This window comes from Miscanthus floridulus, chromosome 6 (assembly GCF_019320115.1).
Source record: "Miscanthus floridulus cultivar M001 chromosome 6, ASM1932011v1, whole genome shotgun sequence".
Lineage (NCBI taxonomy): Eukaryota > Viridiplantae > Streptophyta > Magnoliopsida > Poales > Poaceae > Miscanthus > Miscanthus floridulus.
In genome coordinates, this window is record NC_089585.1 from 9,972,386 (window position 1) to 9,998,367 (window position 25,982).

Below are 25,982 nucleotides of genomic sequence, written 5' to 3' on the forward strand. Positions count from 1 at the left end.
AAGCTCCAGAGGTGAACTATACCATTAATGTCCATGATTATACAATAGGTTATTATCTTGCAGATGGCATATACCCTTCATGGGCCACATTCGTAAAGACCATACCTGAGCCACAAGGTAATAAGAAGAAATATTTTGCCCTAGCCCAAAAAGCTTGTAGGAAGGATGTTGAACGAGCTTTTAGAGTTCTACAAGCTCGTTTTGCTATCATTCGAGGACCAACTCATTTTTGGGATGATGATACACTTAGCCTAATCATGAGGGCTTGTGTCATTATGCACAACATGATAATTGAGGATGAGTGAGATGAAGAAGATGATTTCAATTATGATGTGGTGGGAGAAAAGTGAAAATTTCCCATGACTCTACACCTGAACTTGAGGAGTTTATTCAGAACTACAAGAATATTAAGGATCAAGAAGTTCATACGCAGCTTAAAGATGATCTAGTTGAGCACCTTTGGCAAAATCATCCAGACCTATATAAACAAATATAATTGTTTTCTATATATGGTTTTGCTTTATTGTTTTCTAGAATAATTTTAATTACAAAAATTATGTGGCCACAATTTTTATAATTACGCTTTGTCATATTATCCTTCATCTATTCTTGTCATATTTGGATCATATATATTATTGGGAATATTTAAGATTCACAACAACCTGAATCATATTGGATCATATATATTATTGGGAATATTTAAGATTCACAGCAGCATGAATCATATTTGGATCGTATATTTTGTTGCCTATAGTTAGGACACTTACACATATATGTTGTACAATGCAAGGATTGATTCAAACATGAAAAGGAACTGAATTTAAAATCTTTAGGTACTGCGGTGATGGCTCATGATCTTAGACCGGCAACACATGTAGTACTGCTTTTGATCTTCAGGCATGGTACTAAGGTCCATTGTCATAATCCTATCTTCGTCCTTGTTCTTTAACTCTACCTCATGCGCCCTCAATTCTAACTCTTTCTTCCTCGACTCAAGATTTAATTTCTCATTCGCAGTACTTTATCTTGCATTGTAGCACCACTTGTCGTCTACCCTCAATCCTGGAAAGACATCCTGTAAACTTATTCACACTGTCTTGTATAGTAGACCAACCGTGCATAAGAAAATTTTGCGTACGGTCTGAGGGGAAGGGCAAGTTTTCATGGAAATAATCATGAATTCTAGTCCAATACAATTTATGTGTTTAATTTGCTCCTGTGATTGGATCCAAGCTCACATTCAGCCACATAGAAACCAAAATCTTATCTTCCTTCTTACTGAAATTCTTTGATCTCTTGTGATTTGGTCTTGCAGAGGATGTTGATGGAATCACTAGCTTGGTTCACAGAATATCACACCCACACCGAGGCAGGCATCAACCAAGCAGCCAGAGAAGGAGAGGAACAGGGACAGGGACAGGGACAGACAATGATGACGGTGCCTGAGAAGGCAGTAGTTCTACCATCAGCAAGAGAAGAGGCAACTTGCAAGAAAATAAGTTCAATGTGATATTGGAATCAGAGATTCCCCAAGACAGTCATCACTTAATTACGTCCCTGATACTGGGAACACTGAACATGCCCTTGTCTTGATTCTTGCCATCTATCCATTTTAAAGCAGTCAAATGTTGTGATGGCAACTCTCAAGCAGATAACAAACATAATTCAGTTACTGAATACTAGACAGTGGTATGCCAAATTGTGCTATCTCTAGTAACTACACGAAACTAAATGTATCAGATACTATGCAAATTATAGTGCCACTGATAATTAGGGAGAATTATCTATTTGGCACTGAAACAAACTAGTGTTTCGTATTTGGCACTAGAAATTTTGAACTTTCTTATCTGGCATTAAGTTGAAATTTTCTTTCGTAAATAGCACTGGCATCCATTTTCATTGATCAATCTGTTAGTTGACTGGTTTAACCACGTTAGTTTTTTTTCTAGTGTCCGATGTACCCCTCTGTTACATACACAGAAGACTCCCACGCCGGTACGCCTCTACCTCCCTCCACGCCACCCATGCAGCCGCCACTGCCGTCACAGTTGCTCCCATCGCCTCCCCTTCCTCTCTCCCGAGGTGGCGACGCTGTGGCGGGCCTCGAACGCGGTGCCCTCCATGCGCTGCGCGTGGCTGTGGGCCTCGGCGTCGGGCGAGCCTGGCTCACCATGGCGCACCGTCATCGCGCCGCCTCTCTCTCTCCCCTCTCCCGGTGTGCCGACGCACCATCTAGGCCTGCCGTGCTGGCCGTCCTCTGGCGAGGTGGTGCGCCACGGCGGCCTGGCATGGCATGGGCGGCCCCCCTCTCCTCTCCCTCTCCCTTCATCTCAATCTACTGTGGTCGGAACTCCATCACCGGAGCTATGGCCGTAGCGGCGGACGACGAGCAGCTACGGCCAGCCTCACCGCCATCTAGGTACCTCACCACCTCCCAAATCATGGGCTGCGTCATCGGCGCTGGGTGAGAACTCCATGGACGCCACCATCTTCTTCGATTTCGGCCAGCTCCTGTGCAGCGCCGTTAATTCTTCTTCGATTCCAGCCAGCTCATGTGGAGTGTCGTCGATTAGCTCATCCTTCGTGTGTTGCCTGGACATAGCCACCACCTGCGCCAGCTTCGGTTGTCGACATGGCCATCCTAGTCCCTGCGCGCGAGACCGGCGATGGCTCAGCAGCTCACTCGCGCGCTTGCCCGGCAGCAGCATGGCGGCCTACCCGCACATGCTCGCCGGCCATGGCGTGGCTGCCTTCTCGTTCGGTGGTGGCGTAGCAGCACGCAGGCGAGCAGCTTCTTCTTGGTCTTCTCTGCTCTCTCTCTCTCTCTCTCGCTCCGAGCTCGCGCGAAGCGCCGTCGAGCAGTAGTAGAGCTCCGGCCAGCTACTACGGTGAGCCCGTAGGGCGATGGCATGTGCAGCGGGCGCACATGCTAAGGTAGGGTGCCGCCACCGGCAGCGGCCCATGCGGGCACACGTGGGAGGCAAGCGCGAGGGGACGACTGCAGCGGACACGTAGGGCGTGGCTACGCGGAGCGGGTTGACCGGTGGGCATGGACGTAGCTACGACCGTGGCAGCCGAGTCATTCGAGAGAGGAACTGTGACAGTGGTGGCCAAGTCGAGTGCGACAGAGGTAGGGCGACAGTGGCGGCCGACAAGGGTATTCATGTCTTTTTGTCAGTCACTTGACACTGTTACCGTCCTAAATGGATGGCAGTGCCATTTACGAAAGGAAATTTCAACTTGATGTCAGATAAGAAAGTTCAAATTTTTGAGTGCCAAATAGATAATTCTCCCTATGCCGATACCCAAACAGACATTCAGTTATTGAAAAGTTCAGGGTTTTCTGCAGAAACACTTGCAGAGAAGATATTAGATTTATCAAAATATCACTCATTTCAAAAAAAAATCCTAAAACACATGCTGTACAGATAACAAGACACTTCACTAGCACACACATTCCTGAAACCCGCAATCAAATACACATCTGAGCATCTATTCTCTATACCAATCACATCAGCGCATACATGTCTAAATCTACTTTACTGCAACCATGAATTGGAAGTATAGTGAGCCATTTGTAGCAATGCTAACAGGTTTCCATCATACCATTAACAAACATGTCGTTGTTGTAAAATGATAAGGATTTTGTACTCACGGTACATAGTACACATGATAGCTCTAGATATTTTCTATTGTAGATCTTCTAGCTTGTAGCTCAAGATGGTAGATAGGATAGATATGATCTCCAATCTATTGTAACCAACTCAGCTTGATGTATATGCCACGATGGGGGCGATTCCCATCTATATAACATGTAACCGAGACCCCTAACAGGGTAACTTGTTCTCTCAGTTTTACATGGTACTAGAGCCATAAAACTCCACACAGGGAAACTCCATGGTGTTCCACTTTGCCTCATCATCATTCGGTGCGTCGTCAGTCCCCTCCTTCGGCTTCTCCGAGACAGAGAAGCTAGATCAGAAGAACTTCCTGATGTGGAAGCTGCAAGTCTCGTCAGTGCTCAAGGGAGCGCAGCTCTTCTCCTTCATCGGCCCCAACTCCAACCCGATGTCACTGTTCCTAGAGGCCAAGCCGGATGATGAGAAGGATGACATGAAGCCTAACCCTGACTATGAGTCATGGGTAGCTAAGGACCAGATGGTCCTAAGTTTTCTCCTGACATCTCTGTCAAAGGAGATCTTGGCGCAAGTTCCCACTACGGTGGTCACCGCCAAGCAAGCGTGGGATGCAATCGAAGCAATGTTTGCATCTCAATCATGTGCACGCATCATCAGCACGCGGATGGCTTTGGCCAATGCGTCCAAAGGGACGTCATCAATCGGTGAGTTCTTCGCCAAGATGAAAGGCTATGCGGATGAAATGGCTACCGCTAGTCGCAAGCTTGAAGATGAAGAACTGATCTCCTACATTCTCTCGGGTCTAGACCGTGAGTATGATGCGGTTGTCTCAGTGGTGGTAGCATGCGTCTAACCAATTTCAGTTGGGGAACTTCTTACCCAACTTACAAGCTTTGAGTCCAGGATGGAGATGAAGAATGGCGGTGGTGGTTATCGGTCATCAGCCAACATGGCGACCAAGGGAGGTCGCGGCAACAACAACAACTTCCACAGTGGAAATCGCGGTGGTGGAGGAAGCCGTGGTGGCTTCAATCGTGGAGGCAAAGGGGGCCGCACCGGTGGTCGCTCCTCCAACTTCCAAGCTGGCGTCATTTGCCAGGTATGTGGCAAGGAGGGCCATGGCGCGGCAAAGTGCTACAAGCACTATGATGAAAGGTACCAGGGACCTCCACAGAAGTCGGTATCATCGGCAACCACTTCCTATGGCGTTGACACCAACTGGTACGTGGACAGTGGAGCCACCGACCACATCACATCTGAGCTAGAGAAGCTCACGACCAGGGAGCGCTACAATGGTGGTGATCAAGTGCACGCCACCAACGGGAACGGTATGGAAATTACTCACATCGGTCATCGTACTTTGCGTTCCCCATCTAGCTCCATTTATTTACGCAATATTCTTCATGTACCAAAGGCCCAAAAGAATCTAGTTTCAGTTCATCGTCTTACACATGACAATAATGTCTTCGTTGAATTTCATCCCACTCATTTTTTAATCAAGGAATAGGTGACGAAGAAAATTCTTCATCAAGACAGATGTGAACGAGGCCTGTACCCTCTGCTCCCCTTTCGTATCCAGTCATCATCAGCGAATAAAGAAGCCTATAGCGTCACCAAGTCATCTGAGTCCGTGTGGCACAATAGGCTAGGTCATGCTTCTACACCAGTAGTTAGGCAGGTGCTTAGCCGCCATAGTATTTCCTTTTCAAAAGAGTCCAATAAACATGTGTGTAATGGCTGTCAACTTGGCAAAAGCCATCAGTTACCGTACCCAAGATCGACTAGCAAGTCAGCTAGCCCTCTCGATCTTGTTTTTTTAGATGTTTGGGGTCCTGCGCTAACTTCGGTTGGCTGTCACAATTATTATGTGAGTTTTATTGATGATCATAGTAAGTTTATTTGGTTATATCTCTTGTGTCATAAATCGGAGGTTTTTCAATGCTTCCAAGATTTCCAACACCTTGTTGAGCATAGATTTAATCGAAAGATCAAGGCTATCCAAACTGATTGGGGTGGGGAGTATCAAGCTCTCAACTCATTCTTCAAACGTATTGGCATCACTCATCTTGTTTCGTGCCCACATGCACATCAGCAAAACGAAGCTGCCGAGAGAAAACATAGGCATATAGTTGAGGTTGGACTCTCTCTTCTAGCTCATTCATCCATGCCTCTGAAGTTTTGGGACGAGGCATTCCTTACGGCAGTTTTCCTAATCAATCGGTTGCCCTCCAAAGTCATAGACAATGACACACCTTTTGTTCGCCTGTTTGATCAACAACCTGATTACAGTTTCCTTCATACATTTGGTTGTGCCTGCTGGCCGAATTTGCGTCCCTATAATGGGAAGAAACTCCAATTTCGGTCCAAACCATGTGTCTTTCTTGGCTATAGTGATAAACATAAGGGGTATAAATGTCTAGATCCGTCGCAAGGACAAGTATATATCTCACGGGATGTTGTTTTTGACGAAACTATGTTTCCCTTTGCCTCTATGCATCCAAATGCGGGTGCTCGGTTGAGAGCCGAGCTCAATCTATTACCCGATATACTTCTAAATCCACCTCTCGGGAACGTATCAGTACATGACTTGGTATCAAGTCCTACCATGCCGTCTAACCATTCATCAAGTGCAGGATCAAATTCGGTGGAAAACGGGCAAAATTTTGGTGAAAGCGGTGCTGCAAACAGCCATGGCAACGGTCCATATTTCATGTGCTCCCCCGGCGGTGGTAGCACGGGGGTCGATGCTGCTTCTCCTGCGAATGCCGCTGCATCAGCCTCGGATCAGGCGCCCCGGCAGTCATAGTTGTCGGGTGCTCCTACGGGCGGGGCGCTGTCTCTGGCCCCAGGTGGATCTTCTACATCGACTCTCACCGAACCGCTCTTAGGTGTGCAGGGTGTGGTGGCACATGGTGATCCAAGCGGGGGCGCCCTGTCTGCTGTCTCGCCCGAGGTGGATCCTCTGACCGGATCCCTTATGGCTCCGGCTACATCCGCGGCGGCTCCATCTTCTGCGCCCAGTACTATGGCACCGGTGTCTCAACCTCAGCGTGTACATGGCACATGGCTTCAAGCTGGGGTGACAAAGCCCAAGACCTACACTGATGGCACTGTAAGATGGTGCATGACCTCTATCACTGATACAAGTGAGCCAGCCACGGTTCGTGACGCGTTGCAAGACAAGAATTGGGTTTCAGCTATGGATGCCGAATATCATGCCCTTCAACAAAACAATACATGGCACCTGGTTCCACCGTCTCAAGGCAGAAATGTCATCGATTGCAAATGGGTTTACAAAATCAAGAAAAGGGCAGATGGGTCTGTTGACCGATACAAGGCGCGTTTGGTTGCCAAAGGCTTCAAACAACGATACGGTATTGACTACGAGGACACATTTAGTCCTATGGTCAAGGCAGCGACTATACGGTTGGTCTTGTCTGTTGCAGTTTCAAGAGGTTGGTCTCTTCGCCAACTAGATGTTCAAAATGCGTTTCTTCATGGGGTTTTGGAGGAAGAAGTTTACATGAGACAGCCGCCAGGGTATGTTGATAAGAAGCGTCCTAATTATGTTTGTAAGCTAGACAAAGCCCTCTACGGGTTGAAGCAGGCACCTCGGGCGTGGCATGCCCGGCTCTCAGGAAAATTGCAGACGTTGGGTTTTACGCCGTCTAAATCCGATACCTCTCTTTTCTACTACAACAAAGGAAGTCACAGTTTGTTTGTCCTGGTGTATGTGGATGACATCATAGTGGCCGGCTCTTCCCAAGATGCAACCAATGCATTGCTACGAGATTTGCAACAAGAATTTGCCCTAAAGGATTTGGGTGATCTGCATTACTTCTTGGGTATTGAAGTTATTAGAAAGCAAGGAGGTCTTGTGCTCTCTCAAGAAAGGTATGCCTCTGATGTTCTTGCTAGGTCTGGCATGAACAAGTGTAAACCCGTAGACACACCCTTGCCAAGCACAGAGAAGCTAAGTGTCTTAGATGGTGTCAAGCTTGGGCCGGAAGATTCTACTCGGTATAGAAGCTTGGTTGGTGCCTTACAATATTTAACATTGACTAGGCCTGATATTAGTTTTGCTGTGAATAAGGTATGTCAATTCCTACATGCACCAACTTCTGTCCATTGGAGCGCTGTTAAACGGATCCTGAGGTATGTAAAGGGAACAATTCATCTTGGGTTGAAGATTGGGCCATCTAAATCTATGCTCGTTAGTGCATTCTTAGATGCAGATTGGGCAGGATGTGTTGATGACAGGAGGTTTTGCAGTGTTTCTAGGGGATAATCTCATCTCTTGGACAACCAGGAAGCAACCAACGGTGTCATGATCAAGCACTGAAGCTGAGTACAAGGCATTAGCAAATGCCACTACAGAGATGATGTGGATCCAGAAGCTATTGGCTGAATTGCGTGTTTCTCATCCTTCTATGGCTCCGCTTTGGTGTGATAACTTGGGTGCTAAATATCTCTCGGCAAATCCTATGCTCCATGCAAGAACCAAACATATTGAGATCGATTTTTACTTTGTTCGGGAGAGAGTAGCACAAAAATTGTTAGACATAAGGTTTATCAATTCTGGTGATCAAGTTGCAGATGGATTCACCAAATCACTTCCTGTGGTTAAGCTTCGGCAGTTTAGAAACAATCTCAACCTCACAAATATTAGTGGCTGAGATTGCGGGGGATGTAAAATGATAAGGATCTTGTACTCACGGTACACAGTACACGTGATAGCTCTAGATATTTTCTGTTGTAGATCTTCTAGCTTGTAGCTCAAGATGGTAGATAGGATAGATATGATCTCCAATCTGTTGTAACCAACTCAGCTTGATGTATATGCCACGATGGGGGCGATTCCCATCTATATACCATGTAACCGAGACCCCTAACAGGGTAACCCGTTCTCTCAGTTTTACAGTTGTTGGCCATATCTTCAAAGGATGCAGCAGGGAATGAGTTCTCGTAGACCCCCATGGCCCCATCTGCTGGGAATCCACAGTGTCGCCAAATCTGATCGCCTGGAGAATATGGCCACCGGCGGACTGTGCCAGCCGCGTCTGCGCGGTGGTGGACGGCGGCCGCATGAAAGTGGCGACGGACCGCGGTGGCCGCATCTGCACATCGCCGTTTGCGGGAGGCCGCATCAGTGCGTCGACGGCCGTGGGTTGCCGCAGATGCGTGTCGACGGACAGGGGCGGCCGCATCTGCACGTCACCGTTTGGGGGTGGCTGCATCACTGCGTCGACGGCCGCGGGTTGCCGCAGCTGTGCATCGACGGACAAGGGAGGCCGCATCTGGACGCTGCTGGACAGGGGCCGCCGCATCTGGGCGCTGCCATGCGCCTCACGCTCCTGGAGGGAACCGGCATCCGTAGCTGGCCCCGTCTTCAACCTTTTGGCAACTGGATGGAAGAAGATGAGAGGCCACTCCGATGGCGGGTGGACCTACAAATCGCGCCAACCACTCAGATGCGGGCTTCTTGTTTCGGAGCGAGCAAATCTTGGAGGAAGATTGGGGAGCTGTTGGACCGGCAGTTTTTTCATGTAACCACGCAAATATCCGGTTTGGGGTATTATTAGCATTATCCTGGAGATGCTCTAAGATTCATGTACTTCATATGTGATATTAAAACTTTTATAATCAAGTTTAAAATTTGATGTTTGAATAGAATAATGTTACTAAATATGTACTATACCGTTTTGAGGTCTAAAAAAACAAATACCATCTCACTAAGAGTCGATCACAAGATCCAACTTGAAAAAGTTAGACCTAAAAAATAAAAACAAGTACCTGTGAATTGATCGCATCAAATCAAAAGACCGCCTATATGTTCCCAGGAGGCCAGGGCTAGAGAACACGTTTTGTCACGTTCCTAAGATCCTAGTACTATGCATCTTCGCACACTCCATACAATGCAACGTAGGGACAAAATCTTCTCTCTTTCTTGCGTGCAAAGACTGAAAAATGTGACAAAGGACAAATGGTCCACAATGCATGTATGTAAGCCTATATATGCCTTTTCAAAAGTCAGCTTTGAATGTGGCAAATTATGTAAAAAAAAAAATGGAATGTAAGCCCGTGCCTTTACTATCGAGAGAGAGGTTGATGCTTTGTCTGCTTCCAAAGGAGGAAGATGGGGCGGTCAGAGCCCCATGGCACTTCAGCAGTTCCGTGCATTGCATTTGCATCCATCTCCTCGGCAAAGACGGCAACACACACGAGAGAGAAGAGAGCAACCGAAAGGCATGCAAAGGCCAACACGAACACTGCCACAGCCCAGAGGCAGGCAGGACGTTACGCTACAGAGTCCGGCGCCACAGGCGAAAGGACACCTCAGCGTCCCGAAACGGCACCCTACTTGCATTGCATGTGGCGGTCAGCTCCAGCCGTTCGCCCGTTGCCCCGTTCGGAGGCGCACCAGGACCTGGCCACTGACACCGCACATGCATTGGCGGCCCTGGCCTAGTGGCCTCCTCCTCTGCTGCTGAGTTGTGACTTGTGAGTTGTGACCACCGCCAGCGGCGGCTGCTCTCCTCACCGTTTGCGTCAGCGGCGGCTGCTCTCCTCACCGCTTGCGTCACCAGCATCCTCTCCCTCGTATAAATAGGCGGTATCGCGCCCACCTCTCTCCACGACCACACCACTCGCTCGTCGAACGCTCGCTCGCCACAGCCATCAGCCTCTCACTCTCACTAGCTAGCTTCCAGCAGCAGCAGCTTGTCGTGCAACAGCACCAGGCCAGAGGCCACCAGCAGCTGGGGTACGGTTGTTGTTCCGTGGTGACTCTCGCACAATGCCGGCCATGGTGGAGGAGGAGCTCATCAGGGGGGCGGCAGCGGCGCCCGAGCCCGAGCCGCACTTCCTGGTGGTGACCTTCCCGGCGCAGGGCCACATCAACCCGGCGCGCCACCTCGCGCACCGCCTACTGCGCGCCACGGGGGCGCGGGTCACCGTCTCCACGGCCGTGTCCGCGCTCCGCAAGATGTTCCCGGGCGCCGCCGCCGAGACGGAGCTGGAGGGCCACCGCGACGCCTCGGGGGTGTGGTACGTGCCCTACTCCGACGGCTACGACGACGGGTTCGACAAAGCCGTGCACGACGCCACGCACTACATGGACCAGATCAAGCTCGTGGGGTCTGCCACGCTGGGTGACGTCCTGTCCCGCCTCCGCGGCGCGGGCAGGCCCGTCACGCTCGTCGTGTACACGCTGCTGCTGTCGTGGGTGGCCGACGTGGCGCGCGCCCACGCCGTGCCCGCCGCGCTCTACTGGATCCAGCCGGCCACCGTGCTCGCCGCCTACCTCCACTTCTTCCGCGCCACGGACGGCGTCGACGCGGCCATCGCCGCGGCGGGCGGCGACCCGTGGGCGACCGTCCGGTTCCCGGGCCTCCCGCCGCTCCGCGTCCGCGACCTGCCGTCGTTCATCGTCTCCACCTCCGAGAACGACCCCTACGCGTTCGTCGTCGACGCGTTCCGCCAGCTCATCGAGCTGCTGGACGGCGAGGACAGCCCCAGCGTGCTTGCTAACACGTTCGACGCCGTGGAGCCCGAGGCGGTGGCGTCGCTGCGGGACCACGGCGTGGACGTGGTCCCCGTCGGCCCCGTCCTCTCCTTCCTCGACGACGACGCGGCTGCAGGTGGCGCCAAGAACGGCGGCAACGACCTGTTCAGTCAGGACGGCAAGGGCTACCTCGACTGGCTGGACGCGCAGGCGCCGGGCTCCGTGGTGTACATCTCGTTCGGGAGCCTGTCGGTGATGAGCGAGCGGCAGATCGAGGAGGTGGCGCGGGGCATGTCCGAGAGCGGCCGCCCGTTCCTGTGGGTGCTGCGGGAGGACAACCGCAGCAGCGAGGGCGCCGCGCCGCTCGGCGGGGAGCGCGGCATGGTGGTGGGGTGGTGCGACCAGGTGCGGGTGCTGTCGCACCCGGCCGTGGGCTGCTTCGTCACGCACTGCGGGTGGAACTCCACGCTGGAGAGCATGGCGTGCGGCGTCCCCGTCGTGTGCGTGCCGCAGTGGACGGACCAGGGCACCAACGCGTGGCTGGTGGAGAGGGTCGGCACCGGCGTCAGGGCCGCCGTCAGCGACAAGGACGGCGTGCTGGAGGCCGACGAGCTGCGGAGGTGCCTCGACTTCGCCACCTCCGAGATGGTGCGCGCCAAGGCCGCCGTGTGGAGGGAGAAGGCGCGCGCCGCCGCGTCGGAGGGCGGCTCGTCGGAGAGGAACCTCAAGGCGTTCGTCGCCAAGCAGATCGCCGGAGGCAACAACTAGGCCAACTCGCTACATACTAGCTCTCGCGCGCGTCGTCGCATGATTATTATTGCTCTATATGCCCACATAAGCTGGCATAGATACTATACAAGACTTAGGATATGGAACTCTACAACTGTACTTACATTGTTGCTCTTGCTGGATTTGGTTCGATTCGAATTAATTACTAAACGTCTATCATGTACATGTATGTTCATGTCTTCATGATGTGTTTGTGTTTTTTTTTAAAAAAAAATCAATGTTCTTCATGAAACTCATTGTATATGAGCATTGAAATGCTGCTAGCTCCATAACGTCCTACAATGTCACTTGCTTGCATGTTTTTTCCCCGAAACACAATACAGACGCACGTTCACTTACATGTATACACACTCGCTCCTATGGATACAAGCATATACACACCCTATCTTTATGAGTGCCTTTAAAATACTAGACCAGCACATCTTAAAATTGATAGTTACTGTAGACGTCACGTTGTCGATGGACGTATCACCTGCCAATAAAATAATGGTGCCATTAAAACCTGAATTAGATTTACAAAAATACGAGCATCCAAGTCAATTTGATTACTCCAATTCATGTTCCATCATAAGTCTATGTCAACGTGATAATTTATATTGCGTATTTTATAGAATTTTGACTCCGAATGTTAATTACTATGACCATGTGAAGTGAACTATCGGCATTACGTGAATAATGGAACCAGGGAGGAGTTTCTATCCACTTGACAAGCACATTTTGTTTGACCACGTCTAGACCAGCTGTAGACCATAAGAGACCAGATAGTTTAGGGTCTGTTTGGAACATGAATTATCGATACATAAGAACAGGAAAACAACTGATTAAAGCTGCTCTCATTTACAGCTCCTACAGTGATCGAGAACGCATGAAAAAAATTCAATAAGGACTTATTTAGATGCATATGTTGGAACTGATGATAGATCAGTTGGTTGAATTTTTTGTGGTGGAACTTGTCCAACCGGGTTCAAAGTCCTCGACTTGGCGTGGGAGGCCATATTTTTCTGGATGTATTTTACGATTTAACGGCACTATGCTCTCACGTGTATTTCAATAAGCTCTCGTTTATTAATGGATTTTCTACCTTTTCCTGGGAGGCATGCGTTTCTTGCCGTGGTTTAGATTTTCCCTTTGGATTTTCTATATTTTTCTTGTGGCATGCATTTCTTGTGGCTGTTTCAGTTTTATACTGTGATGTGCATTTCTTTGTGATTAATTGTGCAATATTTGTCCTACTAAATCCCAATGTTTCTTAACATGAAGAAAAGGAAATTGGTCGGAAATAATTCAGTAATGCTAATATTAACATTTTTTTGTCTACACTCTAGATAGTGCACACTCAAGAGAACACAGGGATTAGTCCATTAACATTTTATACTTTTTGCAGTGGGACTTACTGTTTGAACTGAGAAATGAGGATATGTTGATGGGAATTTTTTTTGTCACTCTTACCAACCATTGGAGAGATAATGTTCTATAGTTTTCTACCATTTTTGCCTGATGAAGGATATTTTCTTTTGCCCCTCCCTGCCTTGTTCTCCCCCACCCTATCACACAGCATCGTCGCCATCAAGTCTCACAAGGGACGAGGAAGATGGCAACGAGAGGAAGCGTAGGCTGCTATTACAAAAGGCATTCTAACGGTATGTGAAGGGAAGTACAGAAAAGAGAAAAGTAGAGATGATTTTAGTTTTGAAAGGTATCGATAGATGCATAGCATGCCTGCTTCGCAATAGCAGGTGCGGACGTGACCTGTATAGAGGCTTTGTGTGGCGTGCTATGCACATCTTGGCCCAGCCACTGGAAGACAAGGCAAGAATCCGTCTTGCAGCCAGCCTGCCACACATGGATGAGGATTTCCTTGAAATTGAATTCATTCTAATAATTATAATTTAGGCATAGATTAATTAAATTAATATAGTTATATACGGAATATATTTATATATTTATTGTTTGATATATAAGTGACATACTTATATGTTGCACTTCTATTATAGGAAAGTGGGTTGAAGAGTGTGCTATAAGTTTAAGAATAGAATTATAGTATAGTGATCTATAAAATTTATTTTTATCTCACACCCTATAAATTTGGGATAGGCTTATTTATGAGCTTGAAAATATTATGGAATGTCAAATTCCAAGCCAAATATCCTAATCCATTATGCAGATTTCAATTCCTCTAAAATGAAAGATGCAAAAGGCCCCTTAAATCCATTGGTGCCGTACGTCGTTCTGGGCATAATTTAGCCCCCATTTTTTTTTTTGTGGAGAATTCAAATGGGCGACACATGTGGCAGGAACTCCGTGTTCGTGTCTTCGTTCACATCACAGTATTATATTATCTTAGCTTATGGTAGGGTGTATTTTTCGACTGTGCGGCATCCATTTAGCGAGGAAAACCACAGCATGTAGATGTAACAGGTGAGCCACATGTCAGTTTCAGAAGAGGCACAGGCACTACATCCTGTACTGTGCCATTCGTTTCATTCATCTTCTCTCCATTGTTTAGTGGGACAGCGGCTAGAAAGCCCCAAAGGCCCGAACAAAATCACAATCTATGGAGTGACCCAACCATGAGACAACATAGCCGCTATGCAGACAACACGCCAGATTGTACCAACAGATAGCTGACCTACATCCTGGCCCATTCTTCACCGGGCAATATGTTAGCCGGGAGGTCTAAAGAGAACAAAAGAAAGATAACCTATGTACAGGAGATGCAAAGGAGGGGAGGAAAAGGGGAGGGGATGCTATCTACTGACTAGATCAAATGGAGCAAAACACGCTCCCATAATCAGCGAAAGAAGCATCGAGCTCAAGTTGTATGTATGCTCGCAGCAAAAGGCCAAAAAAAAAAGTCAGCGTTCCTCATTCCTCAAATCCCTTCTGCCATCCCGAGAAGTGTCCCTGCTGGAGGATTTGATTGCATCAGCAATCATGAGGGCTACCGTGGCCTTATGGAGGGCAAGGTCAGCCTTCTGCATCAGGCAGTGGGCCTTTTCCCTCTTGAGCTTCGCCATGGCAGCAGCATGCTGTGCTGCGCTTGCAGCATCCCGCAGCTTGAGCTCCTCAATATCAACACGGGACGAGCCTGGGAAGATGTGCTTTGAGTTCTGCCAGTCATGAACAACAGCGTTCCAATGGTCATGTGCGCTCCGTTTTACTCTCTGAGGGCGGAAGGAAGGCGACGGCTGGTGATCATCAGAGAAAGCAAGGCTTGCACTCCTTTTGACACTATTGGTCCTCAAAAATCTTGGTGTAGAACTTCTTTCTGAGTCAAATGCCCGAGGAGAATCTGTTCTCGCTGAGAACCTGGGAGAATACCCTGTTGAGGAATAAAGAGAACCAGCTTCATACGATTCGCATATCCTCCCATCCACAGTGCATACATTGTATCTCCTGCCTGATACTGGACAAGAGGAAGATACATCAGCAAACAGGAAAAGGCAAAACGATCATTAGAGCATCTACAAGGGCTCCCTTAAAACAACTCCCTAATTTGTTTTCTGTAAGGGGAAAAAAACAGCCCACTCACAAATACACATGTGTTCCCTCTCAACTCCCTCACCCCCCCCCCCCCCCCCCCCCCCCCCCAGCCCCCTATTAATCTCGTTCACTTGCCATAATCATTAGTTTACCAAGTAACTTTTAAGGAGCTTTTGCAGATGCTCTTAGTCAAGTACTCCCTCGAGTTTGCATATACTTACGTTTTGGAGACAGCAGTTTTCAAAACATAAGGTACGACCAATATTTTCTATGAACAAAAATGAACATTCTAACAAAGCTATGTTTTTCATAAAAGTGTTTTTCAAGACAAATCTGTGCATATGACCTTCGAGTTTCCGATGCAGTACTTTAAAGTTATTTTCAATCAAAGTTTAAAAAGCTTTAACTCAAACCTTGTCCTGTCAAGTATTTGCAAACCAAAGGGAGTAGCCATTAAGGGAGAGTACCTTGCCGGTAAAAGCCGTCATGCTCTCTTGAAAAGCTATGGCAACCTGTGGACATAAGCTTCTTATGAGAACGTTGCTTTGGTCCCTTGTATGGTACATGGAGTCCACGAGGCCTCAAACAGAAGGCAAACAATGCAGGCTTGGGAGGCAATTTCTTTTCTTGGTACCCATTTGATGAACCCTGCATTCTGTATACTTTTGATTCCCATTCATGTACCTGCTGCTCGTAGATCTTCCACATAGCGGACTGAAAAGTGAAAATGATGTAAGAGTTAGAACAAGATTGTGCCCGTTCTCAGCCTTTATTTGTTGGAAAGATGTCATAATCAAAGCTCAGGAAAAACAATCAATTATTTCACAGGAAGCATCTATGTTACCCTGAATTCTAAAAATAATTGATAAGAACAGAAGAACAATCAACTATGACCAAAAAATTGCTTCATTGCTACTGTTCAAAAAGAAGGCTTTCATATCTTTAGCCAATGAATAAGCAACAAAAAGATCCCCCGAGGATCTGGTTCAATAAGCCTTAGTCAGAATGATACCCTGGGACGAGATGGATTTGCAGCAAATGTAAAGAGTGTTATGGTGTTTTTACTTCACTACATTGGCACTGGCAGTATCAAAAGGCTGAGAACAAAAGCTGAAAGTGACAACTTGTTTGCAAAATAATGTCAAGCATGCTTCAGTACCATATGCCTAGCTAAATAAATAAATATGTACATAAAACTATGTAAGTGAACTGCAGTTATCTATATCTAGTTACGCTGGTACCATGAAGGATCCAAGATGCTTACTAAATACTAAACATTACATGAAACATAATAACAGAGCTAGATAACAACTATCCAATTGTCACCTGCTTCGTTATTGTATCAACCAAATGATCACTAAACAATAGAAAGCTAAACAAGAAGCCAAAAATAAATAAGTAAAACACAAAAATATGTGTTCACCTGAAAATGTCGAATAAGCGGCATTCCCTTTTTCTGCCTCTTATCTTGCCAATATGTATGTATCACTTCAATAATGTCCAGAGGTACATCATCAATATCCAGTTCCTTCATCTGATCAATGCTGAGTTCATTACAGTTGTGGCTATATGCAAACTTCTCTAGTTTGTCCATAACCCTCGCAAACAAATCTTCTGCCAACTCAAGTGTGGTGGTGTCTCTTACTAAGAATTTCCACCAGCTTGATATCCACTCTTCATCATCACTGTCCATGTCATATAACACACGGGATTGATCAAGAGCAATTTCAACATCTGTTCCAATGTGGACAAGATAATCTTCAGATTGCACAAAGGATACCACATCATTATCATCATGGATTTCAACCAAACGGACACCAGGGATTGGAATGTTTCTCACAGAAGCAGCTCTGATGTTGTGGCTATAACACTCATCATGCATTTGCTTGAAAATCAACCACTGGCTTCTGTCAGGAAATTCCAGGCACCATTCAGCCCCACCTTTCCACATCATGGCATGTGTATAGCGGTTTGTGGCTCCAGGCTGCAAAACTTGACAGACCTTGTGAGCATACTTGGTCCCTTCAGCAAGTTTCACGCATATTCTCCGTTCACTCTGACCATCAGAATCCATTGTGATCTGGGTATCATCCTCCCTCCAACCTCTATCACCCACTGTAACAAGAACATTTGCAACACAAGTCAATGACTCCGGACTGCTATGCCCACTTCTAGAACTATCAGGAAGTTTCTTTGCATGAGATTGTATCTTGTGGAAATGGCCTTTGTTTTTTAAGCCAAGTTCCTCACTTCTAGGAGAAACTGAGTATGAAACTTGACTTCGTGGCTTCTTAGAACCACCAGCAAAGCCAGTCAACACGTGGTCTTCTGGCAGTAATTTTGAACCATCTCCAAAAGCACGTGATATAGATGTAAACCGGTTCTTATGGTAAGTAGTTCTGGGGGCAGTTGGTGTAACACGACCAACTAAATGTTCATTCAATTCCTGAACCAAGTTAGATATAGGTTGCTTTTCTTTTTCATCTTTGTCAAGAGGTTTATCATTTGGTGCATCAATTGCTTTGTCTTGAGGAACATTGATGGAAAGACGACTCTCTACGGACTTCTGTGAAGAGCAAATAACACTAAGATTGGAGGAACATAGCTTGTCAGCACCAATACAAGGCCCATTTTGATCTTGAAACTTTCTGTGCATTATATTTGCATCACCAATACTGCCGACATTACATTCTGGGATCACATTCCTTTCAGCAATCTTGGATTCCCTACTAGCAGAGCTAGATGGATTTGCACAACTAGCAGAAGCCATATCCAATGGACTATCAGGTGATGAACCAAGATTAAGTGCACAAACTTGAGGTGGAGCATGACGAACTGTAATAGATTCATGTTCCGTTACCAACTGCTGCTGATCCTCATCCAAAGTACATGACATGGATTGCTGAGAACCATTAGTCGAATTGCTTCCCGTTAACAATTTTTGATGGCGCCAAAGCAGTAGTGAAGGTGCAGATGTCATGTCCAAAACAAATCTACACTGCACATCCAAACAACAAATAACAGGTTCGATATCTGAATAATTAGAGTCTGGAAGAAAGACAGACTCCTGAACATCAAAACCCTGTTTAACAGAAAATATTTAAACGATGGTCAGTTGATTTTCTGCAAAAATAGAGTTCTAGCACAATTGTTTTAGAGCAATGTGTTAGATGATGTTAACAACTATGTGTAGAAGATCAATGAAAGAATCATTGCACAGAAAGGTGCATATCAATAAACAAACAGCAGTTAAAAGAGATGTATTTCCACTGAACAACGATTCACATTCACATATGAATCACATGAGGCATGTGCATTACGGTTTTATAGGGAAAAGGGTTATTGAGGCACAAATAACTTGACAAGGATAATAAGAGACCACACATACAACAGCAATGGCAGTACTAAATCATTGACAGGAAGTGGGAAACCCTGCTAGATAAGTAAATATTCTTTACCCTGATATGGCTTTCAGAAACAAAGAACAGGTATTGTTTCAACCTTAAACAAAATAAAACACACATTAAGATGCACATTAAGAGTATTATTAATGCAAATATATGGGCAATAATATTCAAGGTTAAAAAAGGCATTAGGCACACTCTAGGCGTTTACATCAGTTTGTTCTGCATATATGTAATTGACTAACTATGAATTAAACACCAACATGTGTATGTGTAATTCTTGTTTCTACATACCAGAGAGGAGGTTAAGAGAAGAGAAATATAAAATAAAAGTATATCTAATACTATCTTGTGAGAAAATAGAAGTTTTTGAGACTAGAATGTAAGAAATCAGTAAAAGGAATGATAGTAAAGCAATCTATAGGATTTGTTAGAAAAGTGAAGGGCAAACGCAAAATTGCTCCCTCCCTCCCTCCTGTGGAGGGCGCCTGCAGTCCAATGCAATCTCCGTGCGCTGCCACAAAGATTGACACCGTCTCACGCACTCCCTGCAGGATCAAGACCCCAATCCCATTCCCTTCTGCTCCATTCCCCTCCCCTGCAAACGGATGCACATCGATAATCCTGGGCCAGAAAGGGAGGTGGTGCCGCAATGGATCTGGCAGCGCGACTCCCTCCGTCAGGCAGCGTAACTCTGGATCTGGTGGCACGACACCTATACCTCCACCTACCCCTCCGCCCAGGGCTTAAGCGTGCCTAGGTGAGCCCCTAATTACGCCTTGTGGAATACAATAATGATTCAATGAATTGTAACATAGCTGATCTGACAAAGCTATGTTTTTGCGCAGTTTAAACAATGATTGTCTGTCTAGCTATTCTAGGAAAGAGGATAGAAGACAAGCATATAGCATAGTATTACACAGGGTAAGAGAACGATGACCATACATCACTAAGGTTCCTCATATAACCCAAAACTGGTTATGGATAACCTCACATAAAGTCCATGAGTACTTACACAATGAAGCCATCATAAGGGGGTGCTACTGCATATTGAGTAATGTTAATGCCCCTATTTGTTAATGAGCCGGTGCTCATAAAGGCAAAAGCATGCAAGATTGTTTAAATCTTTTAGGGAATGCAATTATAACAGTCATGTGGAAAGATCACTTAAAACTGCATATGTAAGGCAGGAAGATACCTTAGAGAAGAGATCCATTGAAGAAAGGGATCTTTGACCGGTACATTTTGTGGAATCTTTAGACAACTCCTTTGAACAGTGATATTGAAGCTTTCTTTGAAGGTGTTTCCATTTGGATTTCTCTACACCAACAAAGCTGAAGAACATAAACGTTACTTGGCTTCTACCATGCCCACCAGATATCTGAAATCTGATCGAAGTACAAGGTATTCTAGATTCCTTGGCAGTTCTCAGCCTAGTACACTGCTTGAAGCTTCCAGCAAGTAAACAGAAAAGTGATACTGCCGATCTCAAGCATGTGTCAAGAAGGAAATGTTTCGAGCCTAAAGCATTATCAACAAGAAGTATGTCCAGATGTACAACTGGCCATAAGGCAACCAATGTACCACATTGAAGGAGAAAGAAGGCATTGGAAACTGAAACGCAACAGGCTTCGCAAAGCAACTTATAAACAGGTTTCAGTGGTAGGCTCAATGCAGGTATGACATATGTGACTGAAGCACCAGTTGCAGTACTGGATTCCATACTAGGACATGCAGCAAGAACTATAGCAGAACTTCCTCTTCTTTGGCAATTAGAACGCTGTTCAGAAATGCTAAGAAAACCATTCCTTTTTCTGCAAAATCGCTTCCTAGAATAAACAAAGCGAAACCTCCTGTCCTCAGGTGTGGTCCTATCCTTGAGAACCTCTGCATCCCCATTTGCAAGTGAACTACATGGTATAGAATCATTAGACTCCTTGGCATCAGAACCACGGCACTGCTTTTGGTCAAATGAAATTGCAACAGTATTGGAATGATTGTGATCTTGCTTGCTGATGGCACAAAGTGTAGCAGATTTTGTTTGGTTTGATCGAGTCAACCATGAGCTGATGGGACCTGACTCAGAACTCTCTGTATTGCTTCCATCCATGTCTTCTCTGTCACCCTGTTCGTTCTTCGGCTCAAACACTGACCTCGAGTTGGTGCATTTAGATCTATTGCGAGCTTCCGCTGGTAAGAACAGGAGTTTAATCCTCTCATTTTTAAGATTGATCCATTCTTCATCCTTATCATCATACCTGACATGATGTAACCTTGTGACAGGATTATATTCCTTGACCAAGCCGAAGTACCAAGTCTCATCAAGAGGCCAAAAAACCCTGATCCTCTCTTTTACAATGCAAAATGGATCCACATCGCTAGGGCTGACTTCATAAAAATGCCGACGTGCGCGACGCTTCCTGAAGGGAACTTTACCATCACGCTTCCGCAGCGACCTAGCAGGACCAGGTACATCCTTGATTTTTTTGTATGAATTTTTAAAATGATTTGAATGCTGAGGAAAAGATCTCTTTGATGACCTATCAGGTGATTTCATTCCCTTCCTTGGTGATCCAGCACATCTGTTATCTGATAAAGAACAGAGCATCCTAGCAGCATTTTCTTCCAAACTAACACCATCATCATCTTTGACATGGTCACAGCCACCCTCGTCAACATGAACAGCTTCTGAGGGTTCACCTGAAAGATGTGATTGCTTTTCAACTGAGAATTCAGTTTCAGAACAGAACTTGGTGCCAGTATCCTGATCACAAGTACTATTCCCAGTTCTCAAGCAACTGACAGGTTCATCACCACCAATTCTATTCTCCTGGAACGCAACTGATTCCCCCTTCTTGTTCCGCCTCGGGAGTTGGGAAGACCTAGGAACTCCATTAGCTTGTGGAATATTATGACCACCAGTCCGACTCTCAGTACTGACATTCTGAGCCAGCTTCCTTAACCTCAAGACGCCACGAGGCTGCCTGATCACTGTAACTCCAGCTGAAGTAACCGAATGTTCAGAGTGTTCATTCTTATTTCTCGACGATGAGAGTTGGCGACGGCCATCCAGACTATCTATGCTCCATGTGGAATCACCTGAGCTGGAACTTGGCGTCCCTGGTTCATTGAGTTCCATTTTATTAGAACCCAAGTTGTCACGCTTCCTCTTATCACCCGCAGATAAACTGCTTGAAGGAGCCTCCTTTCCACCCCCATTCGGCAAGGCAGAGGCATGTCTTGCTCCAACAGATTCCCTCTCAGACAAAGTCTCCTCACCATCTAAACCCACCACTGATTCGGTAGCATCTGTTGCAGTGGGTTTATCACCGCCACTGGATTCCATTCACGAGCCCACGAATCAAGAGAACAGAATTCTTCAGAATTTCACCTCCCATCATACGTAGAGTCCCAACCCCAGATCAGGGGTGGACTTTGCGTGGAGCATGGGGATTCAGTTGAATCCACGACAAGTTCACAGAAACAGCTTCGATCATCCTCTCATCTGCAATCCTACACCATCAATTCATCCACAATCACCTCAACAGCCCATTTGGTATCCAGACATTAAAAGAAATCGCAGATCTGTGCACGGAAATAATGTTTTACCTTTGGAGCCCTGGAGGCGTCAAGCGTCGGTGGCGGACCAGAGTGGGCGACAAGCCTCCTGGTGCCGGTGGCGTCAGCAGGGGCGACCGGCGGCGAAGCGCTTTTAGTGTCTCGCAGACGGATCAAGAAAAAAAAAAAAGGGGGGGGGGGGGGGGGGGGGGGGGGGGGGGGGGGGCTGGCGAGAGAGTCGCCGAGCGGCGAGACGATTCCCGCCACGGATCGGCGACAAATTGAGAAGAGAAATCGAATCCGAGGACGGGGGAGCGCCGATCTGTACGAAAAGCCCCTTGCCTGGGCGATCCAATGCGTCGAATTAGGATTTCGTCGGTGCCACGGGAACCTAGGGTTTGCTCTTCTCGAGTTTTTCCCCTCTTTTCTTCGGGGTTAGATTTTTGTTTTTGCCGATTTAGAGCGGGGAATGGTGGGGTACAGCTAACTGGCGAGGAGAGTGAGGAAGTGAAGGGTGCGGGAGGTGCGGGAAACCGTGCCGTCCGATCTCGATTGGACGGAAGTGATGAGAGGTCACCGCTTCCAGGGTTTGGGCGGGCTTGGAGGCGCGTCATTGAGTGAGCTAAGCAAACTTTGCAAAGATTTTGTCAAAAAAAAAAAAAAAACTTAGCAAAGATTGCCGAGTTGTTCTTTTCTTGAATTTAATTTTTATTTTTAATACCAGCAAACGCCTCTCTGTCCGATTGCTTCAATGTTTTAATCTCCGCCTAAAGCATTCAACACAACTTCTCAAACAACTAATAACAAAACTAGATAAGGCTATAACGGCTAAATTGTACATCATACGTAAATTATTTAACCTTCCTCAAACAGTTATAGTGGCGTTATATCTAGAATCCTTTATCATTAATGATACATAGAATCTTTTATAATTTAGGATAAATTTTGAATACTTAATAACTTATATTTTAGGGTGGAAGAAAGAAGTAGAATTAAAGCATATTTTTTCTTTATTCTTTCTCTCATGAAGAAAGTTGCATTCTGAATTGCAGGCACCAATAAGAACTGGCGCCTAACGAAGTCATGGTTGACTGGGCAGGCAGGCGATGTCCAGGCCTGGCCCTGGGGGGGGTTCGAGCTGTGCGATGATACAGGGCCCTCGATGCCAAGGGGGCCAATCCCAGGTCTGCATGCATACATACTAGCCACTGCTGCTCGCGCTTCGCTGCGGGTGATGTGCTTGGTATAGGAAAAATCTTAGGAAATATGGTTCATATGTCTAATATGTTTTCTCATCGTGTTGCTACAAAATGTTGGTCTATTTGGTACATTAAATGAGAAAATATGAGAAGGAAAGGTAACATGGCTTGTTTCATTATAATATTGTGAACCAACATAGAGGTTGGTTGTCATTACATGGTGCCTATTCTAGGCCAGCAAATCAATGACATGTTAGTGGAAAGAAGTATTTAATGGAGTTGGGCTCAAGCAACTTAACACACTTAGATTCAAAGCACAACATTGGCTAGGATTACATTATAGGTGGAAAGAGCAAAAACTACAACACAAGTATATCTCATAACGTGAGGGTTTACAAAAGAGTGAATTAGGATCCACTCCCCATGGGTGAAACTACAACACGTTTCGTAAATCTAGAATTACACGAAAGATTATACGGCGTCAAACACTAAATTACACTGAGATTTAAAGTTACATGGTTAAGAGCAACCTAGTACAACCAAGGCTTACTCCAGAAGTCGGGATAGACGAGGGCAATGGAGAAACAACAAGATAATGATTATCCAAAACATGGCGTATGATCAACAGATCTAGAAACAGGAGACTGAGAAGTCAAACATCGTGAACCCTAAGACCAAATTAACCAATGGTAGACTTGAACTTCTTCGAAAACCAGATCCCTTCTTCTTAGATTACACCATCACCCTGTCAGACAAACCTAGTTTCACAATGACGACTATATCTCGTAGCTCTGATTCGGATTCGAGAGGGATGGGGATGAAGAAGAAGAGCAAGGACCAAGGGCATCTTATAGTGGCGAACGGAGATGGGGCGCAGTGCACCGGAAGTAGAGATGGCATGGATGGGATACACTGTCGGTTCACGTTGTGGGGATAAAGTCGACCATGGCGCGCTCCCTACACAAGCGAGCGGAGGGGAGAATAAAGGAGAGGAGAGAGGGTTCACTCGATGAGGGAGGTGTGCGGGCGGCTGTGTCCCCAAAAGAAGAAAGAAGGAAGGGGTCCGGTACGAGGACGAGGGCGAGAATCAAGAGCGGACCAGAGGCCGAGAAAAGGAGAAGCGCATAGTGCATGAGGACGACGAGTGCTGTAACAACCCAAAAATCCACACACCAAAAATCACAACTACAAAATTTTTGTTAAAAACTTCCATGTGATGATGAGTGTCATGTAAAGAAACCCAACCTAAGTCGACACATAAGCATAGCATGTCATATGTTGGTTATGATTATTTAATTTCTAACAAATAGATGTTGCATACATTGTTCACTCAAATTGTGAGTTGGATCTTCATTTGCTTTATGTTATGATTAACAATTTCATTAAAGTAATAAACCATAAAATTATTATTAAACAAAATCCTCTAAACTACAATGAACAAGTTACCTCAGTTTTAAATTCAAATTCTAAACCAAATTTAAAATTCAAACAAGGAAAAGAAATGAGAAACAGAAAAAGAAAAAGGGAAGAAGAAGGCCTCGCAGGCTCGGCCTGCTCGGCCCACGCCGGCCAGCCAGCCTCAGCGCGCGCACACGGCCCAGCAAGCCAGCCTAGTAGGCCGCCCACGCCCACGCGCTCGTCAGCCCCGCCAGCAGTCGCTGCCACATTGGCCCCACGCGTCAGCCGAGCGCTGCTCACCCGCGCACCCCTCTTCCCTTCGCCCGCAGCCGCTGCCAACGGACCCCACTCGTCAGCCTTTTTCCCTATTCATCTTCTCCACACCCACATCGATTCTCCCCTCCGACAAAACGCCGATAGCAGTGGTAGGGGCAGGCCAGGGGTCATGCCCGGGGCATGGTCCTGTCTTCCCCTTGGCGCATCGCCCACGTGACCTCCACGCCAACCACCCCACGCCGTGATGTCGCTCGATGCGCTCAACGCAATCCACAGCCGTCCGCCTTGGAGCTCAGAGCTTTGACTATAAAGCCACGGCCTCGGTTGCCCTAGCGATCATCCATCGCCCGCCGCCATTTGGTGGCCATACACCGCGCACCTGAACCAAGAGAGAGGAGGGAGAAGGGGAAGGGAAGGGGGAGGAAAGCGCTGAAGCCGCCACGGAGGAGGAGGTCATCGGAGCCGAAGACGACGCCGGCGTTTCGTCACCGACGCGGTTCGACACGGTACTACACGGCTTCTGAAGCTTCATGGCCTCGAATCGACATGGCATCGCCATCCATTCTTCCACGCCACCTAAGGTGAGCCTTCTAGTCTCTCTGCTCACCACCGGACCCTACTGTCGGCCATGGCGCTCCACCCCGAGAGCGCGTAGGCCAGCGCCTTGTCTCCGGACACTAGGAACACACGCACCCATGCACACCCCACGACTATGCCGTGACCACCCCACGGG

General features: G+C 46.8%; 3 protein-coding genes and 1 non-coding gene across 6 annotated transcripts; 2 read left to right on the forward strand and 2 right to left on the reverse strand.

The window, feature by feature from the left end:
* Window positions 1-4,398: 4,398 nt before the first annotated feature.
* On the forward strand, window positions 4,399-4,537 carry LOC136462086 (small nucleolar RNA Z247). Its single transcript, XR_010760607.1, has one exon. It is a non-coding gene; the product is annotated as a small nucleolar RNA Z247 (small nucleolar RNA).
* Window positions 4,538-8,248: 3,711 nt separating this feature from the next.
* On the reverse strand, window positions 8,249-8,965 carry LOC136460197 (uncharacterized). The gene is made up of 2 exons (XM_066459994.1): window positions 8,540-8,965; window positions 8,249-8,266 (listed from the first exon to the last, which is right to left on the reverse strand). Exons 1-2 carry the CDS (start codon window positions 8,963-8,965, stop codon window positions 8,249-8,251), a joined length of 444 nt encoding a protein of 147 aa, XP_066316091.1.
* Window positions 8,966-10,263: 1,298 nt separating this feature from the next.
* LOC136457594 (UDP-glycosyltransferase 75C1-like) lies at window positions 10,264-12,094 on the forward strand. The gene has a single exon (XM_066457623.1). The coding sequence runs from the start codon at window positions 10,435-10,437 to the stop codon at window positions 11,908-11,910; it is 1,476 nt and encodes a 491-aa protein (XP_066313720.1). The 5' UTR covers window positions 10,264-10,434; the 3' UTR covers window positions 11,911-12,094.
* A 2,271-nt stretch (window positions 12,095-14,365) lies between these two features.
* On the reverse strand, window positions 14,366-22,583 carry LOC136461628 (uncharacterized). 3 transcript variants are annotated; one of them, XM_066460915.1, is made up of 5 exons: window positions 22,428-22,583; window positions 20,017-22,331; window positions 16,838-18,412; window positions 15,882-16,128; window positions 14,366-15,337 (listed from the first exon to the last, which is right to left on the reverse strand). In XM_066460915.1, exons 2-5 carry the CDS (start codon window positions 22,162-22,164, stop codon window positions 14,787-14,789), a joined length of 4,521 nt encoding a protein of 1,506 aa, XP_066317012.1. In that variant the 5' UTR covers window positions 22,165-22,331; window positions 22,428-22,583; the 3' UTR covers window positions 14,366-14,786. The 3 variants fall into 3 exon arrangements, with proteins under 3 accessions (XP_066317012.1, XP_066317010.1, XP_066317011.1); XM_066460913.1 differs by having other exon boundaries at window positions 16,838-18,496; XM_066460914.1 differs by having other exon boundaries at window positions 16,838-18,496; window positions 20,017-22,323; window positions 22,428-22,580.
* Between the last annotated feature and the right edge of the window lie 3,399 nt (window positions 22,584-25,982).

Coding starts and splice junctions, on each gene's coding strand:
- LOC136460197 (XM_066459994.1), bottom strand. CDS start 8,965: ATGCGGCGGCCCCTGTCCAGCAGCGTCCAGATGCGGCCTCCCTTGTCC.
- LOC136457594 (XM_066457623.1), top strand. CDS start 10,435: ATGCCGGCCATGGTGGAGGAGGAGCTCATCAGGGGGGCGGCAGCGGCG.
- LOC136461628 (XM_066460913.1), bottom strand. CDS start 22,164: ATGGAATCCAGTGGCGGTGATAAACCCACTGCAACAGATGCTACCGAA. Junction 18,497..20,016: donor CAATGGATCTCTTCTCTAAG/GTATCTTCCTGC, acceptor TCTGTTAAACAG/GGTTTTGATGTTCAGGAGTC. Junction 16,129..16,837: donor CGCTTATTCGACATTTTCAG/GTGAACACATAT, acceptor TTCACTTTTCAG/TCCGCTATGTGGAAGATCTA.